The sequence below is a fragment of the Pipistrellus hanaki genome, assembly GCF_964339955.1.
Source record: "Pipistrellus hanaki genome assembly, chromosome: 3".
Classification (NCBI taxonomy): Eukaryota; Metazoa; Chordata; class Mammalia; order Chiroptera; family Vespertilionidae; genus Pipistrellus; species Pipistrellus hanaki.
Window position 1 is genome coordinate 160,945,022 of NC_140505.1, and position 16,139 is coordinate 160,961,160.

At 39.4% G+C, this 16,139-nt stretch overlaps 2 protein-coding genes across 6 annotated transcripts in view; one reads left to right on the forward strand and one right to left on the reverse strand.

Annotated features, from left to right (window-relative positions):
* Nucleotides 1-15,060, reverse strand: GOLT1B (golgi transport 1B). The gene is made up of 5 exons (XM_084877267.1): nt 14,934-15,060; nt 7,121-7,212; nt 5,784-5,962; nt 4,830-4,911; nt 1-2,500 (listed from the first exon to the last, which is right to left on the reverse strand). The coding sequence occupies exons 1-5, from the start codon at nt 14,956-14,958 to the stop codon at nt 2,462-2,464; spliced, it is 417 nt and encodes a 138-aa protein (XP_084733393.1). The 5' UTR covers nt 14,959-15,060; the 3' UTR covers nt 1-2,461.
* RECQL (RecQ like helicase) overlaps nt 14,957-16,139 on the forward strand; it is a gene marked incomplete at its 5' end in the record, with an annotated part of 25,368 nt that continues 24,185 nt past the window's right edge. The window contains one exon of one of the 5 annotated variants that reach the window (XM_084877225.1): nt 14,957-15,305. In XM_084877225.1, the coding sequence (XP_084733351.1) occupies nt 14,957-15,305 (349 nt within the window). The other 4 variants (XM_084877226.1, XM_084877227.1, XM_084877228.1 and 1 more) reach the window with 4 other exon arrangements.

A 16,139-nucleotide genomic window follows, 5' to 3' on the forward strand; every position in this document is an offset into this window, starting at 1 on the left:
TTAATAGAAAAGTATCCTTTTATTGAGAGATAAGACAAGTGTATTTACAATATTCAATGGTTAGATCAGACAGTCTGACTGTGAGACTTTTTTAAAGCAGCAGTATTCCAGGAATTACAATTTATAAGGGGAAAAGAAAAACATTCCAAATAGGTTTCTGTTACAGAAAATACATCTGAACAATGACAGATACACTTAAGGCTAAGTAGAATTACACCTTTTCCTCCATCTTTATAGCAATAATCTTGGACAGAAGGCTAATTTTGGAAAGGAAAAAACAACATGGTTTAGGAAAACTGAAATAATGGAGGACTAGTATGTTTAAAAATAAAGACTCCTCAATGGTTCTGAATAAGAAATACACAATGCTGCCATGCAGTCCCAAACTCATATTTGAGATTAAACATGGACTCTATAAAACTGAAAAACTGCTCCAGCCTCTCAATCTTACTAAGGACCAGCGGATTAATAAATCCTTTACACGCTTCTGTCTGATAATGCTTTCTGAAATAAGATTGTTGAAAAAGAGATCTCTGTTACTTTGCAAAGAACATTTTGGTAGAAATTCATGTCCACAAAAGAGTTAAATAATACAGATGTTCCTTACATTAACAGATACTATTTTTGCCCTAAAAAGGTAGAATGACCTAGTCTTTGTAAATAGTATGGGTCAGTCAAAAATATGTATAACAGAGTCCTACAGGGCAACTTGTATAAGTCAATCCCCAAAATATATTTGACACTCTCCAAGTAAGGATTTTATTTTTTTTTTTTAAGAACATTAGACACAATACTAAGTCTCTTAATATTCCATGAACTATTGAGGTAGGAGTCTTATTTCATCAGTATCACCTATTATTTCACAGATTATATCTTAAATCATATGCCAGTACCAAAAACACAGTAATCCACAAGACTGAACCATTAGATTATACACCAAGTCTGTCGTCCTTTCAACGAGCTAGGTTGGGAGTTCTCTGTGCATCAAAAGATTTAACTAAAAGTAAAATGAGCTGTAATATTTTGTAGACATGTTTGCAAATAAAACCCACAAATTTCAATTATGATTTCATGTATTAAAAAGCTTTAGCATTAAAAAAAAAAAGAGTAAATATTAGTAGTGCACTCATTAGTGGCAAAACAGATAGTTCTATGGCTGCTGAAATGTGTTCCTTCATCCACCACAAAAGCTGCCACCGTGGAAAACTACTAATGAAGAAACAGCCAGTTTCTCTCTGCCCGTCCAGCAGCAACGGTAGAAAACAACAACACATCATTTCTTTAGTGTCATATTTTTAAGAAATAACAACCAGTTTAATTATAGTAAAACAGCCTCAGCATGTGAACTCAGATATTTCCTCTGTGACTGAAGATGAAGAGTGATCATGTGAAGCATACCTATTGATTTTTGTTATGAAAAAGCTGAAAATAAGGGGATACTCAGCTTACATGGATAGCCCTTAAAAAATAGCCGTAAGTTAAACCTTTTAACATGTTGTGTTTTAAACATTACCAAGTTAGTTATTTTAGTTTGTAAAAAACATAATAAACCACTGCTAATTTTTTTTAAATAGAAGGGGGAAAAAAAATCTACATTATGACAGGAAAATCCTTTTGGTTTGCAATTAATGTTTTAAATAACACCCTATTCAATGAAACAAACTATGTAACAGACTACTTCGTGGTCAAGAATACTTTTTGTTAAATTCCTATATGTAACAAATGATACAAATACAGTCTTAAGACTCCCAAGAAGTAAGAGTATTTCCAGAGTGTGCTGCTGACCAAAGAAGTGCTTAGTCAGCTATAATTTAGAAACTAAAAGCTAGTAATAATGACCTTTGCATATTCCAACAGAGAACATCTAATTCATATTTTCATCTGGCTTTAAAATATTAAGACTCAGAAGACTGGCAAAAGTTTTATCTTCACCATGTTTACCAAAAAAAGTGATCCATTCATCAAAACTGGGGTTTCCTAGGTTTGAATACATTAAAATGACATGACATAATCCAATCTAATTCATGCGTCACTTTTGGAGACACGGTGTAAGTGGAAATACTTTCCCAGTTGCAGTGGACATTTCTAAAAAGCAAATGCCTATAGGTGCCCCTGAATCTTCAAAACAATAAAAAAAAAAAGGAACCAGGCACCATAGGTCTCTGAGGATGGTTGTTTCGCACATTGTGGAAAAACAATAAAAATCGCCTTCAAGAGTTTCAATATGCATTGTAACAGATTTCACCTCCTTCAGTTTGCTTGCTGACTTCTTACAACACCTGATTAGAAGCCTGTTGTCATTGCTTCCTTGTTAACTGTTGTTGGTACTTTGTAGGTATAGATTTTAAATGTCTGTAAAGAACATTACAAGCTATTTCATGTAATTTAATCTGTCCTGGATATTCTTCAAAAGATTTTATAAATAATACAATATTTTAAATGAGTCTTCAATGGACCGTTGTTATACCATATTGTTGCTTTCTCCAACTTTATCTACAAACTGCAAGAAGAAAAACAGACAAGAGAAAGTCTTCAGCATTGTTAAATATTACATCAACATTTTAAATGTTCATTGTAAAACTCAGCTTTACAAGATTTGTGGAATTTTAAGGTATGACTGACAATGATTGACCCAGTACTACTCACCACCATCTTCTGACACGTAAATGTGTATAAAAAATTTTTTTTCTAGTTATTTTTGCATGACATGCTATACATATGACTGTAAGGGTGCCACATGAGAAATACAACACAATGAATAAAAACACAGGAGAAAATGACATTAACGCTGATAGCTTAACAAAAAAATAAAAAAATTTAAAAAGCTGAAATGTCACAGCCATTCATTCATTAATGAACCCAATAAGATATTTCAACTGACCATGACTGTGGATCTCTTCTGGGCCTATGTAGTCTTTGAACAAACAGATTTAAGTCCATTAAGTACAATAATTAACAGTAGCTATTGACTAAAAATACTTTAATTGTGTAACTGGACTATGGACTGAAAGTGGCAATGACATTAAAAACTGATGTAAGGATGCAAGCATAAATTTATAATTTTAATACATGTAAGTGGTTATTGACTTTGGTTACTCCATCCCAAATATTAAGCATTCCAGATGGCGATGCAAACAAATATTGAAGCAAAGTAATAGTGGAGATATTAAAAGTCATGCAACCATCAAATCTATAATACTATCAAATCTAGCAATCATCTCTTTCACTTCACTAATCATGTTTTCACTTAAGCATCTATACTAATAAAAGTGTAATATGCTAATTAGACTGGGTCGACCAGACCAGACATCTTCTGGTTGTCCTGCCTTCCTTCTGGATAAAGCCACAGTGGCGGGAGCCAAGGGAGAGGTGGTTAGGGGTGATCAGGCTGGCAGGGGAGAGCAATCAGGGGTGATCATGTCGGCAGTGGGGAGTAGTTAGGAACAGTCAGGCAGATGGGCTAGGGGTGATCAGGCTGTCAGGGGGGACCAGTTGGGGCAATCAGGCAGGAAAGGAGAGCAAGTTGGGGCGATCAGACTGGCAAGGGAGGGCAGTTAGGGGTGATCAGGCAGGAAGGCAGAAGGGAAGGCTGTTAGGGGCAATCAGGCAGGTGAACAGTTAGGAGCCAGTGGTCCTGGATTGCAAGAGGGTTGCACTGCAAGATCAAGCCTAAGCCAGCTTCCCTCAAGGGGTCCCAGATTGGAGAGGTGCAGGTCAGGCTGAGAGACATTGCCCCCCTACTCCTCCCCCCCGCCAATGCACCAATTTCGGGCACTGGGCTTCTAGTTTTATTATAATGAAGTAATACTCATAGGAAACATAGTATTGGGTGTCCATCTATGCAAATATCGAAGAATCCTTAAATTAAGGATAGGAATAATTATTACAATTCTATAACTAGAAGTTTTAGTAATTCCAAAAGCCATGCTAAGTATTAACAGCATTGACTATTGTATGAGTTTGGAGATCAATGCCAATAAAATCAGGATATATCCCTGTAAGCCTAGGTTCCAACATCTTTTTTTATGTTACTTTATATCATGGTAAATAAGTGACTGGTACCCTGAAACTAAAAGTTGCTTTGAAAGTACTCAAAAGATTTATTAGAATTTTAAGGTAAATTTAATTGATGAGAAAGCACAACATTCCCTCTTCAAAGGTAACTTCTAATATGTATGTTGTGTGGGTTGCAAGTTTGATTCTACAATTCACTTGAGGATTAAAAAAAAATTGGATTTATAGTGGTACCTTTTAGTTCTTTGAGAATTCAGTAAATATTATGGCCTTTCTCTCTAGAAACATCTTCAAAAATCTATCAATAACTTTATGCTCACAAATATGGAGAAACAGATTTGATAAGAGTGTTCAAATCATAGAGGGGGAACAGAAATTATCATCTGACTTTCAGTAAAACAGTGTTCCATTTAATTATCTTAATACACCTCATTTGATGAGATGGTCTAAGAAAGAAAATACTCATAAGAAATAATGATATCATTTTCATATTATTGCTTCTAAAATTAGAGAGGACATAAAAGTTACCTGAAAAGTACCTTGAACTCTCAAAGCATATCAATCCAAGTTGTATTAAAAAATAGAGAACAGTATTAAAAAGGAATACAGTGAAACAAAATGCCAGGCTTTATAGATTTACCAATGACTATTTTCTCTGGTATTCATGGTTACCGTGATCTAAGTGATGCAAACATTTATATTGTAATAAAAACATCAATTAATCATGTATCAATTACTCTAATTTCTGGAAGTAAAGAGAATTGAGGTGTATTTTGATGGGTTAGAGATTATATTTTTAAATACAGATTACTTACTGATCTAATGCCGGGTAAATTCAAGATGGACCCAAGAACTGGCACTCTTCTAATGAAGCCAACGACCACAGGAAAGAAGCCCCTAGGAGAAGAAAAAACAGCTCTCTGTCCTTGTACATTCCTTATTACCAAAATCAACTGCTAATTAAGTAAAAGGAACCTGTCAAAATTTGAATATTTTAGAGACTTTAAACTTCAGTTAACTTTTCTCCCAGGATTTGATTCCTTCCTTCCTTATGTTCTTATAAAATTTTACATATATTCCTATCTATAGCATTACTACTATGTCCTACTAGTTTCATTATATACTTTCTATATTAAAAACGAGATTCTCTAAAGCAGACTTGGCACTTAATTCATATTTAAGTCTCCTGTGGGTAATATGGTGCCTTACGGATAGAAGACAATATACATTCCCTGAATAAAATTTTAATCCAATCTTACTTAAAGGTATTTTCTTACATTACATTCTATTGTTTATTCACTTGGTAACTAGCATTTGTAAAATATTAACTGACCAAAATCTCCCATAGTATATATAGTACAAAATTTTCTAATATGTATAAGCACTAAAGAAGTTTCCATTAAGTGGCAGTCACTATGCAGTATCAGGTTCTACATGTTAAAATGTTGGGTATATTTATATATCTATTTATCACTGTTAGTTGGTTCAAATAGCAAACATAAAGACAGTGCCTTAAAAGGCTAATAAAATTAATTTTATTAAATTGAAAATATTTTACAAGATAACTCATAGTCCTAAACAGGCAATTATTCACTCCTGATAAAACAGTTTATAGTTGCTTAAATTATCTAAAACTATAATAATAAAAGATTCAGTGTAAACAAAAATCCATTTAAGAAAATTATAGTCTTCTTACTCATGCTGATATAACTATGTGGATTTTGACATACTGTTTTACTGAAAGGAAACAAATAAAATGACTTCCTTACCTGAACAAAAGAAAGAATCCATAAATTTCGAAGATCATACCTATCAAAGGCCAACCAACAAGGACTACAAATACACCACCCAGGAAAAATCCTGTGGCTTTCATTTTATGTTTTTGAAAGAAGAATCTGAATGTTCTTTCTAAACCAATTACAAAAGCCAAGCCAGCCACAAATAAAACCTAAAGAAGAAAGAAAACGCAACATAGAAAAAGTAAGTAAGCACATTACATAAATTTGAAGGTCAAAGTTAAATATTTTTAAAAAAGGACCACATCTAGTTTTCACTGTGGACAACTGGGCAGAGAAAACTACAATGCACACCAAGAAGCAGAGCCAAGGAGTGGGCTAAGAAACAAGGAAAGATTAGAGGTTACCAACCAGCATCAGTAGTGGCTTTCCCAGGGTTAAGCTAGATGGATATGGCTTAGTCAAACAGATGAATGGCAAGACAAAAGAGGGAAGCTGCCCATAAATATGTCACCTAAAGATGCTCCTAGTTCTACAAACTTCACCCGAGGCTATAGGAACTCCTGTGGATGGGAGAAATACTGACTTGGCCAAGGTGATAGAAGAAGAAAGAAACCATGCGAAGCCAGAATATCTGGTAGCAGCAGGAATAAAAATACAACTATGTGTTCTCAAATATACATATATTTTGCATGTTTTCAGACGGTAGACAAGAAATAGTGACCTATTAGAAAACTTGTTTTTCCTCACATTTTATTCCCAAATCCTGTTTTTCCTCATTAACTTTCTTTATTGAAAAATATTTCATACATATATATATATACACACACACACACACACATATATATACATATATATGCATATATAAATTGATTAATAAGTTAATGGTTAAGCTGTTTACATTATTTATTGTAACACCAACTTTGAATGATTTTGCTCTCCTTTATATTTACCAATTTGCAATTAAAAGTCCAATGGTAATATACACTTGTCAAAGATATTCAACGGGGGCTATTAAGTCATCTATTTTTTTAAAAAAACCTTTATTGTTGAAAGTAATACAGATGTCCCCAAGACATCTATTTTTAACTTCTATTTAGAGGCTGCTTTGACTTATGCTATTGTAATATTGCAAATCACATATCAAACATTTAACATAGTCATGGAATTAGAAAACCTCATTAACTGTTTACCTTTTGTTTAAACAGAAAGCTAACGGATTTCATTCCTGATGGGAAAAAAAGAATGTAATAGAAATTTTTACATGATTAGTAGTGAATTATTTCACCTAAATTCAATAGCAGGCAAGAATTCAGTTATGGCTAACTTTTTCTTATGAAGTTAGTTAAAATACATATTGAAAAACTCACATTTCCAATAGCCAGTAGTGCTTTGTCAAAAAAGAGAATCATTCCAAAGAACAGGAAAAACACTCCAAATCCTGTTAATCCCATGCCAATTTCTGCAATATAAGTTATATGGTTAAAGTTAGAGAAACATTATAGCTCCATTAAAATCTTTGTAAACTAAGATAATTCTTTAGTTTTTCTTTTGGCTGATATAAGAAAAAAAGGTCCCCAACACTGGAGATTAACTTTATAATGACATTCACTAAGATCTACAACAAATTAACATCAACAATTTCCTTGAAATTTAAAATATAAGTGGAAATTTCTAATCTATATATATAAAAGTCTAAGCGACCGTTCAACCATTCAACTGGTGATTATGATGTGCACTGACCACCAAGGGGCAGACACTCAATGCACAGGCATGGAAACATGGGACAGACTAATGAATCTCAGAGGGAAGGGGGGAGAGGGGAAAGAGATAAACCAAAGATCTTATATGAATACTAGAGGCCCGCTGCAAAAGGGCTTCCTGAGGCCGCCCCACCTACTTCCCTCCCTTCTCCACAGCCCAGCCACCCTGCTTGCTTCTCTGCAGCTTCACTCCCTTCTATAGTGATTGGCTTCCTTCTACTCAGTCTTGAATATGCAAATTAACCGCCACCTTGGTTGAGTTAATTTGCACATTTGCTCTTTTTTGGCTGGTGGGCTTGGCCTGTTGGTGTAGCGAAGGTATGGTCAATTTGCATGTTTCTCTTTTATTAGATGGGATTAGAGGCCCGGTGGGGTCCCTCGGCCTGGCCTGTGGGGACTGAGCTAAAACCAGCAGTCCGACATCCCCTGAGGGGTCCCAGATTGCAAGAGGGCGCAGGCCAGGTGGAGGGAACCCACTGGTGCACAAATCCGTGCACCAGGCCTCTAGTTCTTATATAAGAGAACATTTCTTAAAAGCACCATAATAGAGAAAGATAAATCAGAATTCTAAAACTTTGGTTATATATATTTTTTCCCTTCTAAGAATCCCTCTGGCATCAGAATAAAAATATGGGTTTACTTTTGCTATTTATTTCTTATATTCTACAACTACTATTTATATAGATGATATCTGCAGTTCCTTCTTTCCCCTATAAAATTAATTCCTTCTATAACCCATTAGAAATTGATATAGTAGGTCAATACAATTATATAGTAGCAATAGGAAATATTTTGAGAATCAGGTAGTGGTCTCCTCAAAAGTTAAGTTTCAAAAGGTTAGATATCACTTTTAACTTTTTGGTGGCTTATTATGGATTTATTTTCTACAAACTTATCTAAACTATGAATCCATTCCCATATTTAGTCTGAGTCCTTAAATCCCCTCTCCAACGTTTAAAAGGACACTGTTTTATCTAAAATTAATGTTCTGGGTTTTTGTTCTTTCATTCAGAAACAAAGAATTGTTGATCAACTCCTAGATGCAAGCAACTGTTCTAAGTACTGAGTATCAGACCCAGCAAAATAAATTTATCTTCCTCTTATGCACTATCAAACCTTCATTCCTCTTGCCCATGTATGTGTTTAATGAACAAACTGTAAGCTTTGAAGTCTGTATAAAGCCAATAATTTTATTGCCTTTACATTCTCTGGGACTTAATCTTTTATAGTTTGAAGAATAGACTTCCTAAGGTTACAGTTTACAGTTGTACTTTTCTATTAATACTACCGAGCACAATCAATTCACTAAGTCACCTCCTGGATTATTTTAGTTTTGTTTTCAGGAAACAGTTATAAATCCTCGTTTTACCTAGAAGCACCAACTGCATAACATAATGAATTATGGCAGAAATATTTTTGGAAACACAATTTTAAATGCACTATTAATGATTTCTGATCTTAATCACTTTGCCTTGGCTCCAGAAAGGTAAAATCCAGGTCATAGCTACTTAAAAAAAAAATTATAAGGCATGTAAAATGTTTTGATGAATTTAAAATTTATATCAATACATTTTTCTACTTTGTAAATTGATACAGTTAACTACTGTTATCCATTAAGGTATCTTTTTCTCCCATAGTTTAAAAGGATTCAGAAGTATTCCACAGATACTAATATTTTATGAAAATTTGAGGCTGATAATTTCATGCTTAAATGCTTTAAAAGAATTTACCAAGTCCCAGCTGGTTTGGCTCAGTGGCTAGAGCATTGGTCTTTGGCCTGAAGGGTACGGAGTTCAATTCCAGTCAAGGGCACATACCTAAGTTGCAGGCTACTCTGGGGCCCTGCTCTGGGTGCATTCACCTCCTCCCCAGGCCCTGGTCTGGGCACATTCAGCAGGCAACCAATCGATGTGTTTCTCTCACACTGCTATTTCTCTCTGTCTTTCCCTTTCCCATTCTCTCTGAAATCAATGGAAAAATATTCTTGGGTGAGGATTAAAAACAAAGAAACAAAAAATATTAAAAATATGATATTTAAAAAAATTTACCAAAATAATTTTATATGGCAGACATAATTTTCCAGAGGAAAATATGGACATAAGAGCAAGTAAAATATCATTAAATAACTGACTAGTTAGGATTTAATCATTGGCAGCTGAGATAAATGAAAATGACTAATTCCCATCTTTTCACAAATAATACTAATTATACCAAAATTGTGAGATGTTTGTTCAGAAAGGAAATTATATGAAAATACATCTATTATGTATTGAGAATTTTATAGAAGTAGCCATTATAAGGCGCTTTACATACCTTACATAAATTAATCCTTTTAATACTATTGCAAGGTAGGTATCATTAAATTCTTTTAGACAGGCCAGAAGTTGAGATTTAGAGAACTGACTTAATTTGCCTAAAGTCCTACTTCTCCTTGAGCATTTGAACTCAGGTATATTTGAATCCAAAGTCTACGTGCTTAACCATTATACCATCCTGCTTTCCACAGTATTTTCAGGTTAAATGTCTGATTAGATGAAACTCAAGGTCATTGGAGTACACTGAACTTCTGGGGGATTCGTCTTAAGTTGATCCAAGTTTAATATAATTAGCTTACCTAATATAACTAAGTAGGTGTTAGGAGAACTATTATAAATTGACTGCAGTTCTTGTCAATGTGGCTCAATTGGTTGAGCATATTCCTGCGCACCAAGAGGTCACCAGTTTGATTCCTTGTCAGGTTATATACCAAGGTTGTGGGCTCAATCCATGTGCAGAAGGAGGCAGCCGATTGATGTTTCTCTCTCTCTCTAAAAATCATATTTTAAAAAATTGACTTCAATGAAAAGGACAATGTCTAAATATGTTTTTATGTTTAACGAAATGTTTGTACAATTATGCTATAATTTCTTTAACAAATTGTGAGACAAAAAGTAGCACCAGCCCCAAGTTTCATATGGGCAGCCAGAGACTCAGAGAGATTTGTTACTTACCCTTGACCACAGAATCAGCAAGTGTGTAAGTGGGGGAAGGTGCAGGGGTGGGGAATGGCATTGTGGTGGTGGTGGTGGTGGTGGTGTGCCATCAGGCTGGGAATTGAAATCCAGTCTATAATACTCCACAGTTTGAACAACTATAACATGGAAATCAAAACATTCCTACCACTTTATCCAATGTAGTCAAGCAGATCTTTGTAATCTTTTCCGAAACCGGCACTAGCATGATGTTGCCAAGAATTCCCTGATGTAAAGGGGTCAAAAGCCTCAAACGGGCCTCACTGTGCCTTTTTCTCATCTTCCCTGTGCCTGTGCATTCATATGCCCAGTTATCAAACCCCTACATAGAGCTGCCCTCTCACCACCAGAAGCAGACCCTGTAAAATAAATTTATCTTCCTCCTAGGCCCTCTCAAATCTTCATTCCTCTTGCCCATGTTTGTGTTTCATGAACAATCTGATAAAAGCAATCTAATAAAATGAATTTATCTAAAATAAAAAGCTTATTGTAGAAATTTTATAAGAAAAAATATGCTTAATTCAATGGCAATTACTGTTAGCATTTTGATATCTGACTTAAGTATTTTAAAGCAGACTGACTTTCTATGCCTTTTTAAAAATAAAAAATGTCGGAATGGAAAACAACTGAATTTAACTCAAATGATTATCATGGTGGAATTTCAGGCTACCCTATATAATAGAAGTCTAATATGCAAATAAACCAACAGCAGAACAACTGACCAACTGGTCATTATGACATGCACTGACCACCAGGGGGTATGCTTGGAACATGGCGGGTGTTGGCAGCAAAATGCGGCAAATGACAGGCATTGGCGCAGTGGGATGGTGGAGCAGGTGAGTGGGGGTGCCGGACCAAGATGGGGCACTGGTCACTGTCATTGGGTGAGCCTCTGGTGGTTACTGGGAATTCTTTGCTCCCATGCACCGTAGTCTCACCCAGCAGTTTGCACCTGCTGTGGGCACTGGCCCTACTCCTGCCTGCTGCCGGCACTGGGGCCGCCACTAACACTGCTGCCAGCATTCGGCACCAGCCGAATCCTGATCACTTCTCTACTCTCCCTGCTCCTGAAGGGTGATAGGGGCCAACAGCTGCCTCTCACACCCGCTGCTGGTGACAGCCCCACTTGCACCTGCTGATGGTGCTGGAGCTGCTGCTCGCACCTGCAGCCGGCACCCAGTGCGGGTTCTGATTGCTCGGCTCCGTCAGTGGGTACGAGTGGCGGCTGCCAGCCCTGATCGCCTCTGAGGGCTTCTCCACCTCTCCCTGCTCCTGAGGGGCGATTGGGGCAGCAGCTGCCGCTCGTACCCACTGCTGGTGCTGTCCCCAATCGCTCTGCGCTGTCAGTGGGTGCAAGCGGGGCAGGTGCCATCGGCGCACTGGAGCAGCAGCAGTGGGAGCGCAGAGGATGTGCTGAGTTGTGCCCCTGTGCCCACGGCAGGCATCCCAGAGGCATCCCAGAGTTCCACGAATTCATGCACTGGGTCCCTAGTGTGACACAATAAAGATTTAGTGGCAGCAAGGGAACGGCTTCGCTCTATCCCATTTGATGAATATTGTATTTTTTGGGGGGAAAGGAGGATGCTATTATAGGATCCCTTAAAAACAGTCCTGAGTTGTTTTTTGTCTTTTGAAAAAGTTTTTATTGATTTTTGTAAGAGATCAGTAGTTGGCCACCCTCTCTCAGAATCAGAATCCTGAGATAATCTTGGCAAATCACTTGACTGATGGCCAATTCCTGCACTTAAACACCCTTACAAGCACCATTTGAAGTCCAAAGAGCTTTTGGTTCATTAATCATTTTGTGTTCCAATCCACTGTTCTATCCAAAACATTTGGCAGAAGAGCAGCAGAGAGCATAATATCATCTTCCTCATCAATTTAATGAAGTGAGGAGAATGTTTACCATCCTGCCCGTATTCCAACCCAACTCTCTTGTTCTGGTTTTTGGAAGGATGTAAATCAGGCACTTGTCCTTATAATAAGTCTTCATCATAAGAGAATGCCTATGCACAGGATAAATAATTCACATTTTCATCTATATAATAATCATGGACTCAGATCGGAGGAATAATAATCCTATAATATAAGAAAGAGGTAATATGTAAATTGACCATCACTCCAACACATACGATGGCCACTCACTGAGGACACAAGATGGCCTGCAGGGAGGGAACAGGCCTGTAAGGGAGGGCAGTTGGGGGCGATCAGGCCTGCAGGGGAGGGCAGTTGGGGTGGGGGAGGAGCAGGCCTGCAGGAAAGGGCAGTTGGGGGCAACCAGGCCTGCAGGGGAGGGCAGTTGGGGGAAACCGGGCCTGCAGGGGAGGGCTTTTAGGGGTGACCGGGCCAAAAAGGGAGGTTAGTTAGGGGCAACCAGGCTGGTAGGGGAGGGCAGATAGGGGTGACCAGGCTGGCAGGGGAGGGCAGTAAGGGGCAATCGGGCTGGCAAGGGAGCAGTTAGGGGCAATCAGGAAGGCAGGCAGGAGAGCGATTGGGAGACAGCAGTCCTAGATTGTGAGAAGTCCGACTGCCCCGGCAGGCGGATATCCCTTGAGGGGTCCCAGACTGGAGAAGGTGCAGGTTGGGCAGAGGGGACCCCCCATCCCCCACACAAATTTTGTGTACCTGGTCTCTAGTACTTTATAATTAGATAGAAAAGCTATGTAGAGTTTAAGTACTTCCTCCAAGTAATCAGAATTAGAAGTAAACTCTAGCAATTAATGTACATAATTCTGCTAATTTCCTTGGGAAACCTAATTTTCATTTTGGGTTTTAATCAAGAGGAATGGGACACTGTGTTTCGTAAAGAAAATAGGCCTTAATAATATCCTATTTCTCCAAAAATTTCTCCAAAAAATGAATGATTCTGTAAGGTAAGTATCTATATTACTGTTGAAACTACTTTTGCTTTGGAAGAATTTCATCATTCTAAGATCTCAAAGTTTATATTGTCTTTTATATGCTAGTAGGGTACAGTAAAAAGAACAAAGGTTTTTAAGCCAGCAGAGCTGGGATCAAGTCTTGTTTCTTGATTACATTAAATTTCTTTTGTCTCCTTTAATTTATAAAAAAAAAAATAGATTCCTCTTTACCTTATAAAGCTCTTAGGAATTACCTGTAATGATTTATATGAAAGCACATGTTGCTAAATTTTTTTTTTTTTTTAAAGAGCTATACTTAGGTTTTCTCGGATCAGAACACATGAGGCCAAATGACTAAAATGAGCACTCTTCCTGGACCAGGGCAGGTGGCTCTAAGGTGCAGACTGGTCCCATCTCAGGAATTCAGCCTGACTGGCCTGCAGTGTGAGTGTAGGACCTTAGGAGCTCTGTCAAGTTCAAGTGCGCTATGGCGTGAATCCAAACCTTAATTCTCCACTTTAAAATAGGGCACTTAAGGCGAAGTATTCTCTTCACTTCAACAGACTGTTTAGTTCTTAAAATCTTGAAAATCCAATTAAGTTAACCAGAAAAAGAAATAAAAGGCGTGGCTGATTAAGCAAAATGAGACAAAAAGACAACCTCAACCATCAAAAAAAAAAAAAGATAGCATAGGGTTGGGCAGATAATGTAAATAAAAAATGATTAAGATTGGTGAAAAGTGGAGATGCTATATTGAAAGAAAAAGGAACACACAGTATAGCCAACCTTAGAGATAAGACAGACCTGAAGAACTCTGAGGCAGGCAGAAAGATATGCTAAAAATAACCAAACAAGCCACAAAGCACAAATGTACAATATTAACAAAAGAAATCCTTTAATGAACGCCAAGTGACATTTGACCAGTGGGGAAGCATTTAGCTGGTAGAAGAAAAAAAAATGAAGTCATTTCCAGGGGTTTTTGGAAGGTCGTTTTCCATTGCTGGCAAAGAGGCACACATACTCCATATATTTAAGTGTGGGCATCTTTTCAAAAAGAGCCTGCCATGGGTGACAGTTAAAATTCCGTCCCCCCCAGTAAACTTGCAGAGGAGGACCCCACGACAGTCAAGTCCAGAGAGAAACGTCCTCGAGAGTGGGCCGCGGGCGCCACAGCAAACTTTCTCTCGAGGCGGACGGTCCGCGGGAACAAAGCGCCCGGCTCCCTGGGGGCGAGAGAGCCGCGCGAGCCAGACCCTCCGCGGGGCTCCCCCTGCCCAGGCCCGGGCGTCTCTCCCCGGACCCCGCCGCCGCCTTCCCTCCCAGGCCAGGTCCGCCCCGCAGGTCCAGCCTCGCCCCTTCCCCGCCGGCCGCCGGCTCCCGCAGCCCCAGCTCCGTCCCGCCGGCCGCCGCTCCCAAAGCGGAGCTTCATTCATTCCCCCGCACCGGGGTGGGGGGGTGATTGGGGGGAAACCGGCGGGAGAGCCCCCGCCCCCGCCCCGGCAGAGGGCGTGTGGGGCTCCCGGCAGGGCCCCCGGGGCCCGCGCTTACTCTGGGTGTCCGTTAAGGAGATCATGGCTGCTGGGGTCCCGGCTGGGATGAAGACCGCTCCTCGAGAAGCCCAGGGCGTGAAGCGAAGACGCGAGTGTGAAGCCGGGAAACAGCCCAAGAGACAGCCGCCACGTCTTCCGGAAACACGCAGCCATCCCCACCGTCCCAGCGTGGAGGCGGCTTCCGATTGGCTCAAGCCGCTCCCGATATCAGCCAATGACGTGGGGTCTTGTTCGGTGACGCGCCTGCGGCCACGCCCCCCGGCCAATGAGAGACGGGTCTTACCTGCCATTGGTGGGACGGGCCGACCCGGAAGGGTGGAGGTTCCAGGCCGGCGTGCTAAGAAAGCCGGGTGGCGGGAACTTGTTGCCGGTGAGCGGTGGTTCTGAGTTCGGGAGTTCGGGGCGCTTTGGGGTCGGAGCCCTGGGGCGGTCTGGAAGGCCCGGGTGCGGGGTTCTGGAACTGTTTCTCCGGTTACGTGTTGAAAAGGGCTAATTTTTTCCCCTTTTCCTGCCTGAAGGCGAGGTCAGTCTATTAGGGATGGCTTCCTTCCACATTGGTAGGGGAGAAACTAGGGGAGAAATTCAGGCCATTTAGGACACGATCATGTAATCGCCAGCCTTTTCCGTGCCGGAAGCTCGGTCACCAGCGCCTGTGGATTGGAAGCCATCGATCACTGGGAACACCGTTAGGGTGTTATTGTATTGCTGCTGTCTGTAAACGCAGGTGACGGAGAGAGGGGGATGGGTGTCTGATTGAACCGGTGGTACCTCGGTGGCATTTCCTCCAGCATCGATGACTGGGTGTGACACGGTAAAGATTTCCTGTGGGTGCTGTCAAAAAAAAAAAAAAAAAAAACAACTCAGAAGCATCAGAAGTGAAACCAATGAGTCATGGAAGGAGTGAAAGCTGACTGTTGACTAAAAAACAGTTCACTAACAGGCAGCACTCCAACAAAAACATGTAATGAGGCTCAGGGGTGTATTGTTAAAACAGCTTGCATAGTGAGAAGGTAGTGGCTGCTTATCTTCACAGCGATTGGCTATACCGCTAGTATTAACGTTTTCTTAATTGATAGGGAATTTGGTTAGTGGTTACCCCATAGCAACCTTGGGAAACTGTTACATTTCCAGAGGCTAAATGAGAAATGACCCAGGTTAAGTTAGTGATACAAAGTAAGCTAAATTAAGCTTTGCTTGAGTGACT